General features: G+C 36.8%; 3 protein-coding genes across 3 annotated transcripts; all 3 read right to left on the reverse strand.

Moving 5' to 3' along the window:
• Nucleotides 1-5,296: 5,296 nt before the first annotated feature.
• On the reverse strand, nucleotides 5,297-5,854 carry LOC149144292 (RNA-binding protein 1-like). Its single transcript, XM_089452115.1, has one exon. It carries the CDS (start codon nucleotides 5,852-5,854, stop codon nucleotides 5,297-5,299), a length of 558 nt encoding a protein of 185 aa, XP_089308241.1.
• An 866-nt stretch (nucleotides 5,855-6,720) lies between these two features.
• LOC149144293 (uncharacterized) lies at nucleotides 6,721-11,656 on the reverse strand. Its single transcript, XM_089452116.1, has 2 exons — nucleotides 11,593-11,656; nucleotides 6,721-7,139 (listed from the first exon to the last, which is right to left on the reverse strand). The coding sequence occupies exons 1-2, from the start codon at nucleotides 11,654-11,656 to the stop codon at nucleotides 6,814-6,816; spliced, it is 390 nt and encodes a 129-aa protein (XP_089308242.1). The 3' UTR covers nucleotides 6,721-6,813.
• Nucleotides 11,657-12,304: 648 nt separating this feature from the next.
• Nucleotides 12,305-14,072, reverse strand: LOC149144294 (uncharacterized). Its single transcript, XM_089449802.1, has 3 exons — nucleotides 13,565-14,072; nucleotides 13,245-13,451; nucleotides 12,305-13,108 (listed from the first exon to the last, which is right to left on the reverse strand). The coding sequence occupies exons 1-3, from the start codon at nucleotides 14,021-14,023 to the stop codon at nucleotides 12,740-12,742; spliced, it is 1,035 nt and encodes a 344-aa protein (XP_089305928.1). The 5' UTR covers nucleotides 14,024-14,072; the 3' UTR covers nucleotides 12,305-12,739.
• Nucleotides 14,073-23,779: the final 9,707 nt, after the last annotated feature.

A 23,779-nucleotide genomic window follows, 5' to 3' on the forward strand; every position in this document is an offset into this window, starting at 1 on the left:
CCATTCCAAGCCAACGTTGGGAGGAGGTTTCAATGGATTTTAGCACAGGTTTACCCAAGTCTGAGGGAAAGAGTGTCATCATGGTGGTAGTTGACAGACTTACCAAGTATGCACACTTTTGTGCATTATCACATCCATTTAAAGCTAGTACTGTTTCTACTGCATTTATGGAAACAGTTCAAAAGCTACATGGAAACCCAAAGATTATTGTAAGTGACAGAGATCCCATTTTCATTGGAAATTTTTGGACATAATTATTTTCTTGTCTTGGTACTCAGTTAGCTCATAGCTCATCTTATCATCCTCAATCTGATGGGCAAACTGAGATAGTAAACAAATGTTTGGAAGGATATCTTCGTTGCTTTGTATCTGATAAATAGACACAATGGGTCAAATGGTTGCCTCTGGCTGAATGGTGGTATAACACTTCCTTCCATACAGCAACAAAAATGACCCCATTTATGGCACTTTATGGGTACCAATCACCATCAATCACATCATATTTAAGAGAAAATTCTAAGGTTCAGGCAATGGAACATCACCTCGAACATCAACAACAAGTCCTCCAACTCTTAAAGGATAACCTCGTGTTGGCACAAAATAGAATGAAACAACAGGCAGATCAACATCGCAGTGAAAGAAGTTTTGATGTAGGTGATTGGGTATTCCTACGGCTACAACCATATAAGCAAATGTCCCTAAAGCAAGCTAAGAAGGATAATAAATTATCATCAAAGTATTATGGTCCGTACAAGGTGTTGGAAAAGATTGGTACTATGGCATACAAATTGGAGCTTCCTGCAGCTTCTCGATTGCACCTAGTTTTCCATGTTTCATGTTTAAAGAAGGTTATAGGCGACAAGCTCCCAGTTCAAACAATATTGCCAGAACTTGACGAGGAAGGAAAAATTATGTTGGAACCGGAAGCAGTCACAGAAACAAGAACTCGACAGCTACGAAATCGATCAATTTCAGAGTATCTTATCAAGTGGAAGAACTTATCCGCTGAAGATTCCACATGGGAGGATGAGAATTTTATGCAGAAGTATCCAGAACTGCTCAAGCGTTGAGGACAACACTTTTTTTGAAGGAGAGGGGCATGTCGGGTCCCTATAATACTAGTGATTACCCCATTACTATTGTAGTTATACCCCTTATTTATATTGCTGTGCCCCTATTACCCCCATATTGTTATTTCTGTGCCCCATAGAATCCCTCTATTGTTATTTTTGTGGCTTTATATTATTATTGTTAGGTCGGCTGGATTATATTGTGACTCCTTAGACTCCTATATATAGAAAGGAGGTTTTGTCATTTGTATCATCCAAGAATTGTTCATTTATGTAATGTAAAGGAGGTTGCCCCCTCGAAGAGGCTGAATTCTAAGGCGTGATCTTTCTTTTCTATCTTTTCTTGAGCTGGTTTCATAACATATTTTATTACATATTGGAAGGAGATATATTGACAACACTTGAAGAATATACACCATGTGGGTAGATAATGGGATATCTAAATTCCACATTTATTGCTATTATCCCAAAAAATAAGATCTAGAAACATTTGAATAATTTAGACTAATTTCTCTAATAATCTTATTTATTCATTTATTAAAAGAATTTTTAACATGCTTAAACATATTTTTTCTAGTGTCTTTCAGATGAATTCTCTTGATTACTTTTCAATAGGAAAATCCACAATTTTGTTGCAACAACACAAGAATTAATGTACTCAATCAATATTTAGGAATCCCTAATAGTTGTGAGGAAACTACGTTTAGACAAATCTTATGTAATGGTAAATTAGATATATCTTGACTTGTTTCTATTCTATATAGAGATGAATTTGTATACTATAATATGTATCATGGGATGCCTATCATCTCTCTTATGTTATGCTCATGAATGAATCTCCTTTTGAGATTTTTAGTTTTTTAGTTTTTTTTTTTTTTTTATTTCCCTCTTCCCGCTATTCTCAAGAATCAAGGGAGGTACAAAGTCAACATAGTCAAGATAGTAATTACATAGAAGGATCCCAATGGAGAAATACAAATGTAGATCACAAAGCAGTCTCATGCATCATGTCAATTAGGCTTGAACCTAAGAGGGGAGGTTGGCATTAAATCCTCCCTCCCACATAGGCTACAATTCAATTAACTTTTGGTTTTTTAGTTACTCAAAGGAACTCATATAAGTATGTCCCTTATCTACGTTTTCTATTTTTATTAGTAGTTGAAGGTTCAAGCATGTAAATATAAAATGCAAAGAATAAGGTTGAAATAAAATCTATAAAAATTTCGTATTCAACAATTATTTCGCATCTTTTTGTATATGATATTATGATATTTGGTGAAGGATCCAATAGGAGACAAAATGCATAAAAATAGGTCTTGTATATATATTGTAAAGCTTCAAGTATAGAAATCAACATGTCGACATGTCAAATTCTTCACGAGGTTTGATGAACCAAATGAAGAGGTGAAATTACAAATATTAAACCTATTCCCAATGAATTATATTGAAATTAATGAAGGTGTACCAAATTATAAATATGCTAATGGTATGCCATTTAGATCTATCCTAAGTGGTTTTTGGATGGGGTATTTTCCTCCCCAACTAAGTTCTATTCATTTAAGCAATTTATTGAGATCATAATGACTATTTTATTGTAATGGTTTTGATCCATATTACTGACATTACATGGAAGAGTATATGGTTTACTAGAAATACCATCCTTAGAATAAAGGGAAGTGCCTATATGTTTTCAAAAGTTTTCCATTGGGGTGCATCCCTCACAATGGGGGCATGCTCCCCGTGTTTCCCACACACAGGATTCGATGGGACGATTCCTTGGAAAATGTTACCCCACATCCCCGTTTTAGGGAAACTCAAGGAGACAAAGGGGGGAATGTTTACCCTAAAAGTGGAGTTTGTGGGCATCCCCCTCAAAAGGGTTGTGCATATGACCTAATTTTTTCTCGAAAACAATAATTTGTGGGAAATTCTAATATTCAACCCTAGGGCACTGCTTATGCTATGTAGTTTTCCTTTATCTTTAGTTTTCATCATTCTAATTCAATTTGTAACATTACCGTTAAATTAATCAGGATGTTTGGAATTGGTTTTAACCTTATTGGTTTTCATATGGAGAAAGTAGAATTTTAGTTCCCATTAAAAAATATAGATTTGACATGTTCAGATTTGTGTATCTTATTTTAATGATTAGATGGTAATATTGATAGGATCCCAATATACACATTGATTTTGATGATATATGGCATTTCTTGTAGCATGATTTTTTTAGACAATAGAGGTCATCTAGAGTCTCTTTGTTGATGTATTTTTGGTTCAAAGATGGATTGCACTGGGTGTTGTTTTTGTTATATGTTACCTTGCTATATATATGAAAATCTTTGCATATTTGTGTATAATGCCTGGATTATGCATGGATATTTTTTTTAAATGAATATTTATATACTTTTTGGTTGAATAGTTTTTTCCAATTTCGAGTTTGGGATCCAACTGATTTGAATAAATGGTATAGTTCTAATAATATCCTTTCATTTTCCATTGTTCATTTTTAGTTTTAACTCTTCAATCTTAACTCTAGATATTGATAATCTTATATCAAAGTCTTTTTCTCATCACTTTTTACTATTTTTGAGTTTGACAGATTTCAATTTACTATTTCATCTTCATATATTAATATATAATATTTCACAAACTATCAAACAAATTCTAAAATAATGAAAGATAAATTTAAATCAATGTATTTAATTTGTAATGAGGCGGCTTTAAAACTTGGAAAGGAACCAAAGTGAGTGTTGTGGAAGATCCTTGGATTGATGCAAATGGAAAATTTAAGTCTAAGTATCTTATAAGTTATTAGGAATTGTCTTTAAAAGAAGAACAAACCTTAATGGATTGAATGCACTTTATCGAAACTAGAAATTAACAAACGATTTCAATCTCAAGGTTAAAAGCTAGAGGATGTTAAGAAATAAAGAAAGAGTACACAACATAAAAACTATTGGATAATGCTTTATGTATATCAACGATATATTTAATGATCTAAATTTATAATACATGGATATAATCACCTGGTGAACTAACATGTCAACAGGATATTCAAGTTCACATTCACCTATACTACTTATGTTATCCTTTTTCTTCCAAACCTTCTACTTGTTACTCATCTTCAACTAAACCTATCTTCATCAAATCAATACTAATTAATGAATCCATTACATGATTAGATAAAAAAAACATTAAGCATATAATTTATCACATCTATTTTATTCATTTGAATTTGTCCAATTCTATTAAAAGTGACATCAACCATTTACATTATGTATTTTGTATCACAAGTTGTATCAACCATGTTCTTAATTTGTGTTGTTATTTTTATTGTTCATTACCAATTAATTTTAGTTTAAATGATTTAATGAGTTACATCCTTCAAATAAATTTGCTATGACAATAAACAACCCAATAATATAAAATAAAAAAATTTCTCACATATTGAACACTTTAGAAAACCAATCACACAACCGAATCCAAGATTCGTACACCATGATTTTACATGTTCAAATCCCTAAAGAGAGAAATCTATAACCTCAACCAACGTGAAAATTAACTATGTACATAAATGCTTTTTAAAATTTATCTTTGGATAGTGGCCCTCCAAGTTGTAATCGAGGACTTGGCAAGGTGAAAATTATATTGGATTATAATTTGCAAGAATAAATGATTTGATATATTAATAAAATAATGTTAGAGAGACTTCGAACAACTATGGCTCATTTAAAACATAAACCGATAATTAATACCAACACAACACAAAAGTCATTAGTAAATACAACAATACTTAGGAAGATTGTCGTAATAAAGGCGTTATAATCGAAACACATAAATCACTGTAACGTGGCACTTTAAGAGGCGATTGTTGTAAACTCGGGAAAAATGTGTTCGAAAAACGTCTTAACCATCTCCCATCTTAAAATAGGCAATGGACGGGCCTAACAACTAGAAAATAAAATGGAATGGAACTAATACGTTAAAGTTTGGAAACGAAGTATCGTAGTCGAGGGGCTGAAGTTCTACAGCCCCACCAGCAAAAATGATCGTCCCACTCACAAAATCACCGACAATGACGATAATAATCGCGACGTCGATCTTCATCGTGCGCAAAGGATTACCTACTCCTCTCTCTGTCAAATTGCAACTTTAGCGAAGGCGAATCTGTGTCATTTTCGTCAAACTTATACCCTTGTAAAGCTTCCATGGCAATCGCAGCACACTTAGGGTTTATCAAATTCCACAAAACACAAAACAACGACAGCAGTCGCCGCTTCTCCTTCTCCGCCTCCATGAGATTTTTTGGATTCGCGGAATGGGCGAAATATGTGCTCCGCTTCTCTACTAGTGCAATCACTTGGAACACCCATCACAAACAGTGTGTTGGATGCATCTTCTGGTAGATATTGAACATCATCCACAGGCACCCTCCTCCCAATTACAGGGTCGAGTCTATGGCTATCACACCTGAAATTCAAACCCTCATCTACACTTAACCGATTTGAAGAAGGAAGCGCCCCACTCTGTGAAACAAAACGATGATCATCAAGAAAAGCAGGAGCACGATCACGAACATGATCATCCAATAAGCGAACCCCTGCTCTGTCACCACCTCTCTCAGCAAGCCTCAGATCTTCTCTACGATTAATATAAGCACCAGACAACAAAGGATCACGAGTATAGTCATATTCATAATCATTGCGAGGCCACTTGGCTATTACGGACCTCTGCCAGTCCCTTTCTCTCTCAGCCCCTGTTGGTCGGTATCTTGTGTACTCCATGTTTCTCTCTCTTATTGCCCTACGAGAAGCAAAGACCCGTTGCGGTCAAATAGGGTAAAATATAGAAGCCCAAAACTAGCTCGAAACGAACCCTTGTATTGCCAAAGCTCTTACGCTCCTCTAGAGTTTAAGTTGTCGATGTATTTATATAGGGACTATGGAGCGCGAAAGTAGATCTATTTTACCGTGCCCATGTATTTATGGTCGGCCCATTTTAATCGTTATATTGTCGCACGGTCACAAGACAAACATGATCGTATATCAATTTGTCTTCATTTAAATTTCAAAAATATGTAGTTCGGAGTTATAATTTATTCTCCTATTCACTAGGATGCTTTTAATTTCACGGGATACATTTAAACCTTTTTGTGATAAGTTTCAAGAAGTGGACACCCTCACTGCATGGAGTCTTTGCTCTTATTAGTCCTTCCCGTCTAGCATGGTATTATAGTAATCTAAATGTTTTTGCTTCTACTGAGAACAAGGATGGCTGCGAAGCAGCTAGTCCCTGCACATAGTTAAGAGTTGATGTTTGAAAGCCTAACATTTTTTTAGGCTTCTTTAAGAAGTGCTAGCAAGAGCTAAGAGCAAAATGCAGCTTCTGTATACCAGAAGTTTTAAACAGGAAAGAAAAGACAATCTGAGGATAAAAAGGCATGTTTGCAAGGCAGAAGAAGTGTATTCCTGCAAATAGGCTCGTTTCAATTTAATTTAAACTTGTTAACATTTGACAATTAAGAATCATAATAAGACAATTCATTAAGAAACACTTCATGCTATAGCAAGAGATATAGTGGAGTAAGTTACTCCCCGCAGATTTGAAGTAGTTCTCAGAAAGACAGAGTAGACTAGTTCACCAGTTTCAGTAATACATAAATCACACAATTGCAATATATATAGTCACATGAACAAGTTTCAGTAATACATAAACACGATTCAAGATACACCAGTTTATGTTGCTAGCCCAAAATGACACAACTGCAATAGAAATAGCGAATGCTAACAATTAGGACATTAGTGCCGCAGTCGAGCAGAGATGATAGAACCATAAAAAATGCGAGTTGCAGCACCATGGCGGACCCAAATGCATATTTGAAGCATCCGTCGTACACCTGTAACAGATAAGGAAGCGGGGAAATAAGACATGTGAAGAATACAAGACAAGCACGAATGCTAACAATTAGGACATTAGTGCCGCAGTCGAGCAGAGACGATAGAAGCATAAAAATGCGAGTTGCAGCACGATGGCGGACCCGAATGCATATTTGAAGCATCCGTCGTACACCTGTAACAGAGAAGGAAGCGGGGAAATAAGACAATGCGTAAGATGATGCAAAAGAGATGTTATTGTTTTTTTGGTTTCTTTTTTCTTTGTCTTTCGACTTTTACGATGTCAATAATCAGAAAAGTCATGAGAATAAGTGCTAAGAGAAACAATGCTGTGAGTTCAGTAAGTTGGCTTATGCTAATGGATTCCATGTTATGTGAAGCGGGGAAGCGGGGAGGTGTATGTGAATATCCAGGTGTAGAAGAGGCCAATTTATACAAAAGTTCAACGTGTTTGTAAGGTGGTTTTAAGTGTGAATGGAGCTAAAATACTTGAGGGTCGGATGGAGCAGGGCAAAATTTAATGGTCGGCATAAAACGAAAAGCTTACGTTAAGTGAGCAGTCAGTGCAATTAAGTGGTCGATATGACATGGGGAGCAAATGGCATATGGAATGATGTATGTGGCGGCAGAAGTAAATGCGAAATTAGATGATGTATCTGACGTCGGACAATCTTGGTGGTAGATTGGGTCCGACAGGAAATCTATGTCAATATCTAGGTGCAGAAATCTTGAAGATCAGATTGGAGCAGGCCAGTATTTAATGATGGGCATAAAACGAAGACCTTACGTTAAGTGAGCGATCGGTGCAGCAAATGGCATATGGAATGATGGATGTGGCGGCAGTAGTAAATGTGAAATTAGGTGCCCCTTTGAGTCTGTGAAGACAAGAGCCAAGATTACAAAACGAAGGCAGAGTACATCAGGTGAACTTAGGGATACAAACTGTCAGAAACCTAGCCTTTATCATACCTGTATAGCTCATATGTTAAGTATGCGTATGCTGAATAGGCAACCCCTGTTGACATCAAGGGATAATAAAAGTAACACAAATCAATTTAACTGCATGTGCAAAAACAATGTAAAGTTGGAAAAGACACAATGCTTGTGCAACAGCTTTCAACATGTAAACGAAGGCAGAGTACATCAGCTGAACTTAGGGATACAAACTGTCAGAAACCTAGTCTTTATCATACCTGTATAGCTCGTATGTTAAGTATGCGTATGCTGAATAGGCAACCCCTGTTGACATTAAGGGATAATAAAAGTAACACAAATCAATTTAACTGCATGTGCAAAAACAATGTAGAGCTGGAAAAGACACAATGCTTGTGCAACAACTTTCAACATGTAAACGAAGGCAGAGTACATCAGCTGAACTTAGGGATACAAACTGTCAGAAACCTAGTCTTTATCATACCTGTATAGCTCGTATGTTAAGTATGCGTATGCTGAATAGGCAACCCCTGTTGACATCAAGGGATAATAAAAGTAACACAAATCAATTTAACTGCATGTGCAAAAACAATGTAAAGCTGGAAAAGACACAATGCTTGTGCAACAGCTTTCAACATGTAACTTCTTACCAAAAAAATTGCCAGCTGGACTCCACACAACACGGTTGTCATACCTGTAGAGATTGGTGTATTCAATGGGTTTAGTTCAATATGGTCTCGCAGAAATTTTCTGTTTGCCTTGCCTAAATCTGAATACAACAGAAACAAAAACAAAAATCCATCTGGCTGTCCACTGATAGCCACAAAGAATGAAAATCTCTTCTGTTTTCAACATTGCAAACGAAAGATTCTGCCGAAGACTCTATACCCTGATGTCTGTTGATTCCATGGAAGTGCCATCAACAATTTCGCATATACTAAAAGTACCAGCTGAGAGTTCCAGTGCTTCTTTACATAGTTTACTCCAGCACTTCTTAGATAGATGATCTGCCTGGGACAAAGTGGAGGATTTAAGGATGGGCTCTAAACAAGGAACCATGACCTTAGCTAAGATCTTATATATAGTATTGCAACAAGATATAGGTTTGAAATCCTCAAAAGGGCAACCAACCTGTTTCTTTAAAATGAGAGCGATGGAGAGGAAGTTATAATGGACAAGGTCTCACTTAGAATAATTCGAGAGCAACAGCTTTCAACATGTAAACGAAGGCAGAGTACATCAACTGAACTTAGGGATACAAACTATCAGAAACCTAGTCTTTATCATACCTGTATAGCTCGTATGTTAAGTATGCGTATGCTGAATAGGCAACCCCTGTTGACATCAAGGGATAATAAAAGTAACACAAATCAATTTAACTGCATGTGCAAAAACAATGTAAAGCTGGAAAAGACACAATGCTTGTGCAACAGCTTTCAACATGTGACTTCTTACCAAACAAATTGCCAGCTGGACTCCACACAACACGGTTGTCATACCTGTAGAGATTGGTGTATTCAATGGGTTTAGTTCAATATGGTCTCGCAGAAATTTTCTGTTTGGCTTGCCTAAATCTGAATACAACAGAAACAAAAACAAAAATCCATCTGGCTGTCCACTGATAGCCACAAAGAACGAAAATCTCTTCTATTTTCAACATTGCAAATGAAAGATTCTGCCGAAGACTCTATACCCTGATGTCTGTTGATTCCATGGAAGTGCCATCAAAAATTTCGCATATACTAAAAGTACCAGCTGAGAGCTCCAGTGCTTCTTTACATAGTTTACTCCAGCACTTCTTAGATAGATGATCTGCCTGGGACAAAGTGGAGGATTTAAGGATGGGCTCTAAACAAGGAACCATGACCTTAGCTAAGATCTTATATATAGTATTGCAACAAGATATAGGTTTGAAATCCTCAAAAGGGCAACCAACCTGTTTCTTTAAAATGAGAGCGATGGAGAGGAAGTTATAATGGACAAGGTCTCACTTAGAATAATTCGAGAGAAAAAGAAAACATTAGCCATAACTGCAATGTAATTTTTTCCTAAGTAGCTCAGTTCATTCTAGCTTCAATACAATGTAAGCTAATTTACTAAATTGTTTTCCCCACATGATCTTCAACAGCCGCTTTTAGATAAAACCCCACAACCAAAGTGGCTTTCTAATAATGGCCATATCAGCATGGAACAAAATCCTCAACATGAGATATGCCATATTAATCAGTTGACTCCATATTCCAGAGCCAATGTTTGGAGCCTGATGAAATTCCATTGGCTCAACCCCTTGTTTGCCATGGGATACAAGAAGACTTTAGAGGTTGATGACGTACCAGATGTTGCAGGCAAGGATACTGCTGAAGAGTCATATCGAGGACTTGAAACCAACTGGTGCTACCAAAAGGTCGAGACAAATATACAGAACCCATCAATGCTAAAGGCCATTCTGTCATCTGTTTGGAAGGGAATGATAATCAATGCTTTGTTTGCAGCCATATTTAGCTGTGGAACATATATAGGTCCATATCTGATAAACTTGTTCGTAGAGTACTTGGGAGGAACAGAGCATTTTTCCTATGAAGGCTATGTGCTGGCCTCTGTTTTCTTTGGTGCAAAGATGATTGAGTCATTGGCCCAGAGACAATGGTATTTTGGAGCCCAGCAGCTTGGGAAACCATATATCTACGTAGGCTCCAAGAGCTGAGAAGGGTTGAACAGGGCAGGCACTGTGAAGGTCAGCGGTACCATAGCTTATGTTCCACAGTCTCCATGGATTCAAAGTGGGAAAATTGAAGATAACATCTTATTCAGGAACAAGATGAATAAAACCAGGTATGAAGGTGTACTTGAAGCATGTGTTCTGAAGAAAGACCTAGAATTGTTTTCTCATGGGGATCAAACAGAGATTGGTGAAAGAGGCATCAATTTGAGTGGTGGACAAAAGCAAAGGCTGCAGCTTGCTCGAGCAATCTACCAGGATGCAGGTATCTATGGATTTACTATTAATATACAACAAGATACACAAGAACATTGAGCAATTTGTTCACCATTATAAAAGAAATGAAGAGTTACAATTGAAAACAACCTTATTCTTTCAGAAGTTTCAAAAATTACCTGAAACTCAAAAGAGACCCTTAAGTACTGAAAATTTATCTTGACAAATATGAAAAGTTAAAATAAAGTTTAATGCGATAATAATTCTTTAAAAGTGTCATAGAGTCCTTAAAACTGGAAAACTACTGTAGTCACTGGACAATCCCATCAGTATTTTTCTTGTACTACAATGGACTAAATTCAGCTTGATGAATGTAGAAAAATCAAAGGCCCCATTGTAGTCACATGAGAAACAAGGCCATCAGTAAGCTTGATACGGATAGATGAGCATGATACAGAAGCTTAACTCTACAGAAACCTAGTCTTTATCATACCTGTATAGCTCGTATGTTAAGTATGCGTATGCTATTACTCTGGGAAAGAAAAGTAAAATTATTGATCAAATACCTCCAAGTGCTGTCGTACATCTCCACCACCATTATAGGTGTAAGTATGCACTATGTGCTTTGAATAGGCAACCCCTGTTGACATCAAGGGGTAATAAAAGTAACACAAATCAATTTAACTGCATGTGCAAAAACAATGTGAAGCTGGAAAAGACACAATGCTTGTGCAACAACTTTCAACATGTAACTTCTTACCAAACAAATTGCCATCTGGACTCCAGACAACACGGTTGACAGATACACCCGGTTCCTTTCGCATTCAGTAAGCTTGATACGGATAGATAAGCATGATACAGAAGCTTAACCCTACTACAGCTAGCCACATGTCACTATGAATGCCATTGATTAACTTATACGACATACAGGATAAGGTCACAGTAATGTAAATGAATATGATAGCTTAACCAAGGGACTTGATTCACGTAATTAGATATCGTTACATGAGAAGAGATGATACAGGAGCTATATCCATTGATTTAATTAGACAATAATCGTGACAAGATAGGATAGCACTGGTTATAAGCTCATATTGGACATTCATTACTTATGATGCATTACGATTATGGATTCCTTATAGGTGATAGGTAGAAACAGGCAGCAAGCAGCACATACCTTAATGACACAGAGCTATATAGCTATGAACAGCGAGGTATAACAAGAGATTTTCTAATCTAATTGAAATTCATAGCCTTCATTCAACCCTCTCCAAAGTATTTGATAGAAAGCAGTCAGCATAGTCATTCAGATCAAACAGTAGTAAAAAAAATGTTTCAAGTGGATATTAAGTCAATTCAACTGATACAAGAGTTCAAAATATTAGTAGGCCGCTTCATTTTCATTGAGTTGCCAATAGTTACAACAACATTTTCCAGTTGCAGGATCAGATCAATCTCTATTTTTACCTAGCTTTACATGCTATTTCTCAAGGGCGGAATGACCTTTTGTGCTTTTCAGGCATGCAGATATAAATTAGAACATCACCTGTAATTTTTTTCTCCTTTTCCAAAAAAGCCTTGTCTTCCTCAACAAAAAGAGGATATACTCCTGCCGTTAAACAATAAGGAGCTTTGTTTCTTTTCATTCCAGTAGAAAATAAATGCCCAAAGGAAGAGTAACTACAGGTATAACAGTAGCATGAAGATGGTAATCCGAACCATCAAAACATTCATCAGAGTTGTTTATTTTCAGCCCAACAGAAACTAAAATGCCCAGAGGAAGAGTTCTTATGTTCAAATAATAATAAAGACAGATATAACAATACCATGAAGATGGTATTCCAAGCTTCCAGCAGATATGAACTCGTAGACCAGAGAAAGTCACATCCTACAGAGGATAAAATGTGTCAATCTGTACGCACAATGACATCCGAACTATCCAACAGGAAGCTGCTGTGTACATGGAAATCTCGCAAACTGTATGTAACGTCGGCAACGTCTTCGAGATACTTTTCATACGTGAGTCCTGTTAAGGATGGACACAGTTCGAGCAGTAAACTGTCCTTTAGGATGCATTTGTATTGAACATTTGCGTCGGTTTGGATTGTGCAATTTAATTGCAAACTGCGTCGATATGTAGTTAGCTGTTTGCATGTGGAACAGTTAAGTTGGTCCATGATAACTGTTCCAAACGTATCGGCGGGCAGAGAGCAATTGTTACAGATTATAACAAAGGGTTCTGTATGTATGTTTGCTATAGTGAGCATTCCTTTAACCTGGTCCATGTTTCAGTACAAGCCTAGCGTTAGATATTGTAATAAAAATACTAAGAGGATGTTAAATGAACGTGCGTAATTTAGGAGAACAGGAAATAAAGATTTATAATATATATTCTGTGGAGTATGAGAGGACCTTTGTTGTTGAGGCAGGTAGTTTTCTCAGGTCTGCAAGTACCCTGTCTGAAGTAACGGCTGTAATGAATGTAGATTTGCAAGTCCGTAACGACCCACGTTCTTTGCCTCGGGCAAGATTTCGAAACAGCACCATTGGTGCTTCCTGTTTCAATATTTGTTGTTGGATTGATTTGAAAATTGGCTTAAATGTACTAAAAAGATGCACCTGCGTTGCAAAATGTACTAGTGTTAAATGTAATTGCTTTTAAGTAAATGGTTACTTAAAATGTGTAGATGATTTAAATGTTAAAAAGAATAAATGGTTGAATTTGTATATACCGTGGCTTTGTCTTTTTGAGCTGGGCCGTCCTTGATAGTTAGGACATATTGACCAGCTATTTCTTTTGCTGTTGTTACAAGGCCGGCAACTGTGCCGATTGCAAACGCAGCTGTTGTGCTGGTGAGCTGGTTAATAGTCGTCGTGGGAACAAATCTGTATTCCGTACAGATAGGTGGAATTGGTACCAAGATGGTCTTCCCATGCAAAACAAGTATACACGGACAGTCTCCGTGGTCATAAACTGTCTTGGCAGAGACCTTGAAATCTGTAATACAGATTCCCTGGCCCACTACAAGTTTCGCTTCAGTAGCAGGAATCAGGCTGTGTGGCACATTTAGCGTAATTGTCATATGCCCTCTGCTGTCCACTAGGTCAGCACGTAACAATTCAATTCCGTGGGCTTCGTCAACCAGTGTTTTGTATATCACTAGAACCTGGCCGTGAAAAGTTGTTCCCATTTTCAGCCCTTTTAACTCCTGTATTGTGATTGTTTTGCATAATTGATGCCTGGCTGCTATCTAAGATGTACTTTCCTGTTTCTGCCTGTAAAACAATATTAAAGAATTTGAATTAACATTATATTTGTACTACAAAACTTGATGTACTTTCCTGTTTGTGCCTGTAGAACAATATTGAAGAATCTGAATTAACATTGTGTTTGTACTACAAAACTTGTAAGAATAGATTTGAAGGTTTTTTAGTTACTTTTTAGCAGTTTCTGAGACGTCACAGGTCTCTGAGAGGGAGCATGTCTCTGGAGCAGGTACTTCTTCGTGCTGTCTTTTCATATTAATTATTTGTTTACCAGTCTCTGATTTGAAAGGCAGCAAGGCTCTGGAGGAGTTACTTCTTCGTGCTGTGTTTTCTTATTAGTTATATGTACAACACGAGTACAAGCTATTAGGTCTACAAGAAAAACTTGTTCCATGTAATAATAAATATGTATTCTATTAGGTTTACAAGCAAAATGTGTTCCATGTAATAATAAATCTGTGCATAACGTTATTCTATGTGTCGTTACATACCTAGATCAGTAAACACAGAATGTTGCAAGGGAGCTACAAGAAATAGACTTTCAGTATGGCCATTGGAGATTGATATTGCTCGGATAACACAGCATTTGTTTGAACAGGGAAATATGAAGTTTCCTTGAATATGAAGTTTAGCAAATTGGTTATTGATTTGTTCCAAGGGTCATTAGAGCTGTAATAGTGCATAGAATATGCTGTGATCAGACTAATAAGCCCATGTTACATTTATCTCACACTGTTTCATAGGCAAAGTTGTCCAGATATGGTCTATCGCTGTGTTTCGGCGCGGAGATAGTTTGCTTGTTATTTCATGTAAGTTTTCCATTTCCATAAATTGTACAAAGAGTTTGCTACGAGCTGTTTCTTGTTGTTGTCAATGTTCAAATCACCAACAACTAAAAAAACACAGTCAATATATGTAGTTTGCAACTTTCCTTCTTGAATTATTTGCATTATTGTGGATACTTGTTCAAATGGTGCTGCATAAATGTTCATTAAACAAATTGGTCGTCGGAAGTACATGTCAATTAGGCTAAGCTCTGTTTTGTTCTTGCAAAATGTCTTTCTTGCTCTAATAGGTATTTTTTTGTTTATGCAAGTAAGAACTCCATGTGTAGAATGTGCAGCCGCAAAATTGAATGATAAGAATTCTTTGACTACTGGTGGAGTGTACAAATGAGTTTCTTGAAAACATAGAATCATGTTGTCCATTAAGTCATTGTGATGAATCACGTCACTAAGATGTGCACGTAGACTACGTGTGTTCAGGCTTGCAATCGATAAAACATCCTTGTTAACAGATTTCTTCTTTGTGAATTCTAGTTTCCATGCACCAGTTGTTTCTAGCCATGCCATCTCATTGATTATTTTGTTTTTGACATGGAAGTTTTGTTGTGTCAATTTGTTAATCAATTATAGTGAGTCAATAGTTCGAACACGTGATAATGCAGTGTAGACTAGACCATGTTTTGTGACACCAGTTGGGTCAAATGCAAGTTGATCCAATGTCAACCCTTGTGTCTGGTGTATTGTCCGGGCACAGGCTAATTGGATTGGAAATTGTTTTCGAATTGTAATTTGTAATTTGTTCCAAGACATTGCTAGCGATTTTGCTATTCGAAAGATTGGTGTCCAATTTGGCATTATGTTTATGTCGTATAGTTGTTTGAAGTTGCTTCTTTGTTGTTTCCCAACTTCTGGGTCTGAAAAATCTATCCAGACAATGTCAGGCCTGTTGTTATTAGATGAATAGGATTTGAAAATCCCTTCAGCACCATTTATTAATCCATCATTTGTATTGTAATTTCCTGCATATAGTTCAACTAACATGTTCTGTTTAACTGTAATTGTTGATGGCAGTGAGATTGTTTTATCAAAAGCAAAATAACTCGACCCAGGAAGCTCGTAGTTGTCAATTGCAATGAGCATTATTTGTTCCCCCTTTGTTAGGGAAAGCATTTTCACATTGTGAATATGGACATCTTTGTTGCGATAGAAAATGTGTGGGAAAACTGGGCTTGAAGGTGGGACCCTATAGCAGTTGTTGTTTACATAAGCAATATCTTCATCTGTTTGCATGTTTAATCTCATCCTATTTAGTACATCAATGAACAATGGGTCTTTTTGGCGCATGGCTGTGTGCAGTTGATAACATTTTATTTTCTCTGGCCAGAAGTCATATGGAATTGTGTTTTTGTTGATTTTTGGGTTTTCAAAGATCAGGGAGTCTCTGACTGGGTTTGCCTGGTAAAGATCGCCAGAGAATATCGTGTCAACATTGCCAAAGTATGAAGTTGGTGTGTGTAAGATTTGTCGCAGGCGCTTATCAATTTGATATAGTGTTGTTGCACCAACGAGCGATGCCTCATCTATGAGGAGGACACACAATTGTTGGAAATGCTTTGATAATGTGTCCAATTTTTCATTGTTTAGTGAGGGGCAATCTGCTTTGTTAAAGGGCAAATAGAATGCAATGTGACACCACCAGCATTGAAGGCAGCTTTGCCCGTGTATGCAGCGATTATTCCTATTAGTTGTGATGGGTTATAAGGCAATGCCACATTGTGTATGCGTACTAAGGATTGGAAGATTGCCTTGGCTGTGTGTGTCTTGCCTGTTCCTGCACCTCCTGTTAATAACAGGTAGATTAGCTCGTCTGGTCTGTACAATTTCCTTGTTATAACATCAGTAACTATGCTTGCTTGTTCAGTGTTTAATTGTCGCATTAATTCATAGTACTCTACGTCTTCAAGTATACGTGGTTGTTTCACGATTTCATATGGCCTTGTAGATGGTAAAGCAAACTTTTTGCTATCTTGCAAATGTCCCAAGTCATTTTGGAAGTCGTAGTTTTCATATTTGTCATCTATCGATTTGTTAAATGTTATAGTTTCTGTTTCATTTGATTTCAAACTATTTATGTCAAATATTTCTCCAGTTTCTGTTTCTACTGTGTGCATTGCGTCATCTATGTCACCCCATGTAGTTGTTGTAGCAAATTTGAACTTTTGTTCATTTTGCTTGACTATTTCTTCGACCGCAACATATGCAGCTTGCCAACTTGTGTGATCTTGCTTAATTGCAGTTTCACTTCCTCGATAAGGATAGTATAACATCAATTGCTCTCTACAGTGATTTTCAATGTCCTTGTATTTGTTATATCTAACAAATCGAATGACATATGGTCTACTTGATTTTCTGCGTTCTTGTCCTTTCTTTGTATAGCTAGATGCAAATTCTGCTAAGCAGACATGTTCAATAGCAGTAGGTCGGAGAGCATAGTAGTCAGTAATTGATGGGCACATTATGTCTTCTGAGTCATCTGCTTCCTTCTGCAGATCTTTTTGTCTTTTAAGAACAAATGCACGATCATCGACAGGAGATGTGTTAATAAATACACATTTCCGTGAACTGGAGTTTAGTGGGAGCGATAACACAATATGCACTGCTTGTTGTGCAGACATTTGTTGCAAGTTGACCAAAGCTTTCCCTAAAGAACTAATGGTATCTAGGATATCAGATTTTGTTTTCACATGATTGTCGCGTATGTTTTTAAATGTTCTTGTGAGTGTTTTATCTTCTTTTGTCATATAAGAACTGCAATACATTGCAGCTGCATATGAATCAAGTACAAATTGGGAATCAGTGTTTGCAATCCAAATTCCTGGAATATGTTTAGCGAAGTTGTTTGTCCAGGTGTCAACTGGGTTCCTTTGCAATAAGAGTGTTGTTCGATTTAGTGTACATTGGATAGCATGTATGTATTCATTGTGTGCTAGTCCAAGGTTGGCTAAAAAGCTATCAAATGTATCATTCTCACTGTATCTTGTATTGTTTATTGCTTCGAAGATTAGCTTTGCATGTGCTTTTGTTTTATCACTATCGAATTCAAGAGGCTCAAGTATTTTTGTTACTTTCATTGGCGGTACTGGGAAATTAAATCTGCAATTAGAATTTGCACGCTTCCTACAACTTTTTGTGTGACAATGGTGTTGTAGAACTCTAAGTTCACTTGCAAGTAACAGTGAATTAGTTGACAAGTAATTGTCAACGAATTCTTCGACTTCAATATTTGTATTTTGACCATAGATTGGTGCAGATTTTATCCATAGTAAGCCATGTTCATGTTCACTGCCCCGGTTTTGGAATTCAGTTACATAGAAGTGGTCAGTGAGCTCTCCATAATACTTCTGATCACGAGATATCAATTGATGTAATGCATCCCTCCTAGATCTATAGTAACGTACACAAGTAACAGGGTCATTTCTTATTAATGAGCTAGGTTCATTTTCATCAAGTTCACCTGTGTTTGGTCTTCTAGTGTTTTGTTTTATGTGTCTCAATGCATGCATTAAAGGATCCTAAAGATGCTCCGCACTGCTAAACGAAACAAAGAAAGTGGGCGGCCCTAGTTGTCGTATCATTGCATAGAGTTTGTTTCGTATCTGCTGGTGGTAGTCAGGTGAGGTACGAATTGTTTTTAGGTCCATGTACCCAATGTCAGAATTTAAAATACGATCTAGGTTTGGTTTTGACTTAACGTCTTTTGCAACTAGTTTTCTACCTTTCAACTGCCCTTTTCTAATTCTAATCCACATTGTATTCAACACCTGATTTATGATAATGCGAATTGCTTTATAGAACAGGTTTGTAGTATGATAAGCAAAATCGTGGCTTTTATGCAGCACTTCCCAGTGGCAAATCTTTTGATATGTAAAGTTTTTGGAGATGTCAGCTGGGCGTTTGTTGCCATAGAAAAGCGATGGGAAACTCATTTCTTCTGAGTACTTATCTTTGAAGATTCCTAATGGCATGTATCCAGCAGCAGGTGCAATGTTAATTTGTTTATTTACAAGGTCATGGACGGTGTGTGCATCAATGAATCCATGGACCAATGTTTTTGTCGTTGGTTCATCGTTGTCTTCGTTATCGTCTTCGCTATCTTCAGCGTCACTTGAACTTTCATAAGCTTCTTGGTTTTGTAGGAATGCCTCTTTCCAATTGTCATTTATGGTAGTGTTCTCGAGCTTGTAAAGCATCCTTTTGCATAATTGTTTTAATGCTTTCATCACTTTGTGAACTCGAACTCGACCAAATGCATAAGCACTTTTGAATCTTAAACTCTTTTTGAGAACAACGGCAACCGTGTCAGTGTCTTTTATAGTTCTAGGCAATGCAGATTGGATTCTGGAAATGTTAGTGGGGACATTGATGACTCCTCCAGTTAAGCCCAGTTGCGACTTCTTATGTCGATGGCCCATTTCTTTTATTTGCAAGAAGGGCAATCTTAATGCGACTAGTCTTTCCTCTAGTTCAGTGAGGTCTCTCAGTGTTCTAGTGCCACTGTTTCTTCTTATGTGTTCAGGGACTACATATTTAGCAATTGTTTCATGTTCAATTGCTTTTTTGCAATGTTTACAAATGTAGCAATTTTCAACACGAGATTTAACATTCTCGAAACTAGTTGATTGTTTCCTAATCTTATTTTGTTTTGCTTGACATTCTTGTTTCACAAAGCAGATGTCTCTTTTGAAAAAAGTTGTTTCACATGATGAACAATTGAAAATAGGTGTATCACTTACTTGTCTTTGATATATTTGATCAAACTATGATAATTCTGGTAATTTGTTCACTGATCTTGATTGAATCGAGAGGTTGGATTCTCCTAATTTCTTTGATTGTGCTGAACGATCCTTTGATGTTGTTGCAAATCGATTGTAGTCCATGTTTTCTATGACTATTTCTTGTTTCATTGTTGCTGTGTTGAATGCAAGTCTTATTTTCTCCGTTTTCGATTTTGTCCGGATAATGCCTTTAAGCAAATGCAAAGATAAGCTTTTTGTCTCTTTGCCTAATGAGCAAGGGATTACAATTCCCATTTGTGCGTTGTTTCCAATTTGTTTTTTCAAGTTTCTAAGTGATCGGAATCTCAGTGTCTTGAATTTTACTTGGTTCGTTGATCGCGCTGATAGATCCGTTGATCTTCCTGCAGATGGGCAGTAGTCCATGTTTTCTATGACTATTTCTTGTTTCATTATTGTTGTGTTGAAGACAAGTCTTATTTTCTGTGTTTTCAATTTTTCCCGAATGATGCCTTTAAGCAAACGCAAAGATAGACTTTTTGATTGTTTGTCTGATCGACAACAAGTTACAATTTCTGTTTGTCTGTTGGTTCTAATATGTTCTTTCAAGTTTCTAAGTGATCGGAACCTCCGTGTGTCACTAACATCTTTTGTGTGCGGTGTGTCACAAATATCTTCTGTGTTGTTTAGAATTACTTGTTGTTCCATTGTACTTCTGTTATATTGTATGCCTATGTTTTGCCTTTTCGGATTTTCCTGAGCAATGTCCTTAAGCACATGCTTGTTTAAGTGACAAGGTGATTTGAATTTAGCTTCAATTGGTTGACATTTTGTCTTAGGTTGTGGTTCAATATTGTTCTTTGAGGTATCGGCTTGTTGTTGGAAGGTACAACCAATTGTAGGCTACCTATGAACCAAAGGCTCGAAGTGCCCATTCAAAGGATCATCGTCATGGAACAATATGTCATGAGTATTTGTTGTAATACCTGAATTGAAGTGCAAATACAGTCTCATCTTTGTTTTGGACCAAACCCTAATTGGAATTTTCAACCAATTTGACAGCCAATGGATGCAGAAAATATCTCCCCATAGACCTCTAAATGCTGGGGGTATATTGTTTGAGGCAGATTTAGCCATTTTGTCCAAATAGATTTCACGGTTTCTAATGTTATGCATTTCTTTCAGTGAGGCTTCATGCAGTTCATGTTCATAAGATCAAATTGCCTCACTATCTTGTTTTTTGAGACAGTTTCTAAAATATTCTGTTGTTCCTTTCCTTAGCTCCACTGATGTGTATCGGAAATCTAGCAAAAGTTCTAAACTATCGAATAAACAGTCTCCAATTTGATATGAGAAATTGTCGACACGAAATAAGTCATGCCTTTGCAATAGCAATTGCAACTTGTGTTTATCAGACATAGGTGTGTCACAAACATCTTCTGTGTTGTCTAGAACTACTTGTTGTTCCATTGTACTTATGTTGTATTGAATGCCTATGTTTTGCCTTTTCTGATTCTTCTGAGCAATGTCCTTAAGCACATGCTTGTTTAAGTGACAAGGTGCGTGTAATTTAGCTTTGATTTATTGACATTTTGTCTCAGGCTGTGGTTCGATATTGTTCTTTGACGTATCGGCTTGTTGTTGGAAGGTAAAACCAATTGTAGGCTGCCTATGAACCAAAGGCTCGAAGTGCCCATTCAAAGGGTCCTCGTCATGGAACAGTATGTCACAAGTATTTGTTGTAATACTTGAATTGAAGTGCAATACACTCGCATATTTGTTTTGGACCAAAGCCTAATTGGAACTTTCAACCAGTTTGACAGCCAATGGACGTAGAAAATATCTCCCCACAGACCTCTAGATGCTAGGGGTATATTGTTTGAGGAAGATCTAGCCATTTTGTCTAAATAGACTTCACATTTACTAATGTTATGCATTTCTTTAAGTGAGGCTTCATGCAGTTCATGTTCATAAGACAAAAATGCCTCACTATCTTGTTTTTTGAGACAGGCTCTAAAATATTCTATTGTTCCTTTCCTTAGCTCCACTGATGTGTATCGGAAATCTAGCAAAAGTTCTAAACTATCGAATAGGCAGTCTCCAATTAGATATGAGAAATTTTCCACACGAAATAAGTGATGCTTTTGCAATACTAATTGCAACTTGTGTTTATCGGACATAGAAGACATGATGACCACTGAGTGTTTGATGCAATATTATTTTTACTAATGTAATGCAGTTACAACCAGAGAATCATAATAACAAGTTGAACAATGAAAATGATTATAGAACACAAAGTGATTGTGTGCACCTTTGGAACCGCAAATGTCTGCTAAGCTGCGGAGACTCCTTATGTCAGGTAGCATCCACTGCGCAGGTCTGATACTGAAGTTCGAAATATGACTGCCAAGATAAAGAAGAACGTAAACCCATTGATGTAATGCAATTACAACCGCAGAATCATAATAGCAAGTTGAACAATGAAGTAATTGTGTGCACCTTTGCGACCAAGTTCAAAATATGACTGCCAAGTAGGATCAGTCAGTGTAAATCCATTGATCAATCTATATCAACCCAATGCCCTTGTTTTTGCTAATTATGCAAGTACATGCAATGTCACATAACTTGGAAAGGCAAATCAAACAAACTAAAAGCAATGTAATGTCAGTAGTACCAGTCCCTACTGTAGGTTAGGATCAGTCAGTGTAAATCCATTGATCAATCTATATCAACCCAATGCCCTTGTTTTTGCTAATTATGCAAGTAAATGCAATGTCACAAAACTTGGAAAGGCAAATCAAACAAACTAAAAGCAATGTAATGTCAGTAGCACCATCAAATTTGACACTGGTTGGAAGCTTTTGATGCAATGGAGCAAGCCACACCAAATTGTTACAGGTATATTGTTTCTCTTTCTTATGCTGGCATTTAAGACAAAAGAAAATGACTTATTCCGCTAAGCTACTGCATCAACAAAGTTGTTTCTCTTTCTTATGCTGGCATTTAAGACAAAAGAAAATGACTTATTTTGCTAAGCTACTGCATCAGCAAAGTAATCCCTCTGCAAGTCCCCAGTGTTTGCCCCTGGTATTTTGACATGCACAAGTTCTCCAAGCTCGCCAAATAATTATCTCAGCATTTCATCTGTCACAGTGGGCTTAAGACGTCCGAAAACAGTCTAAGGGAAGAAGAGAGAATCACACGGTATTTTGTTATTGACTGGATTGCCATTGTGTTTCTAGCTAGTTGTATGCAGGTTCGAACTAAGAGAAGGCTCACTACTAGGAGAAGACAGAAATCCTTATATGGCACTGGACAGAGAGCTAGTTTCCTTTCTAAACACATCAAATAAGAAGCTTGAGAACAGAGCCCAAAGAAGACTTCCACAAGGGCTTATGTTGGTGAAGCGAGTGCGCTATAACTCACTCATTTACAGATCACTGGTGGAACACAAAGCCACAATGGTGTCATAAAATCCGACTGCATTTTTGGTTGCTCTGTTCTTGTATACAGTCTAAGAGAAGAAGAGAGAATCAAACAGTATTTTGTTATTGACTGGATTGCCATTGTGTTTATAGCTAGTTCTGTGCAGGTTCGAACTAAGAGAAGGCTCACTACTAGGAAAAGAACAAGGTGTAACCTCCAAACCACACTGCCTTACCAGTTAACAACTTCTTTAATCCCTTTTCCCATTAGTAAATTCATAAATATCTGCCTTGGTAAAAGTAAACTGTAATGAACTACTACACATATTTTAGAACATTATAGCCTCCAGAAATAAGTATATAAAAGAATTCAGACTATAAAGCATAGTCTTCTGTTGGAGTAAAAACAAGGAGACAATCAGTGAAAATTATTGGCCACTCAAACAAAACCATCATATGCACAAGTTAAATCTGAAGGAGTAAATAAAACTGACAGGAAAGGAGTATACCTCTGCTATCTTTTCAGTCTCTTGAATAAGAGAAGTCCATGCACTAAAATCTACTGAGTTTGCCCTTATTATGCTCCATAACCTTTCTTCTTCAGTAGAGATGGCTACCAAAAGAAAGTAAAAATATATCAGCTATAATATATACAGATTCAAGAAGGTCACCTAATA

Source organism: Pinus tabuliformis, chromosome X, assembly GCF_031772625.1.
Source record: "Pinus tabuliformis cultivar Carrire ecotype Pingquan chromosome X, CPIR1, whole genome shotgun sequence".
NCBI classification, from domain to species: Eukaryota; Viridiplantae; Streptophyta; class Pinopsida; order Pinales; family Pinaceae; genus Pinus; species Pinus tabuliformis.

What these genes read in the sequence shown, in the direction of transcription:
- LOC149144292 (XM_089452115.1), bottom strand. Translation starts at nt 5,854, where the DNA reads ATGGAGTACACAAGATACCGACCAACAGGGGCTGAGAGAGAAAGGGAC.
- LOC149144293 (XM_089452116.1), bottom strand. Translation starts at nt 11,656, where the DNA reads ATGCGAAAGGAACCGGGTGTATCTGTCAACCGTGTTGTCTGGAGTCCA. An exon ending in TCCAGATGGCAATTTGTTTG is followed by an intron (nt 7,140 to 11,592) that starts GTAAGAAGTTAC and finishes TCTCTGTTACAG; the next exon opens with GTGTACGACGGATGCTTCAA.
- LOC149144294 (XM_089449802.1), bottom strand. Translation starts at nt 14,023, where the DNA reads ATGGGAACAACTTTTCACGGCCAGGTTCTAGTGATATACAAAACACTG. An exon ending in CTCAAAAAGACAAAGCCACG is followed by an intron (nt 13,452 to 13,564) that starts GTATATACAAAT and finishes TTTGCAACGCAG; the next exon opens with GTGCATCTTTTTAGTACATT. An exon ending in TACCTGCCTCAACAACAAAG is followed by an intron (nt 13,109 to 13,244) that starts GTCCTCTCATAC and finishes AACATGGACCAG; the next exon opens with GTTAAAGGAATGCTCACTAT.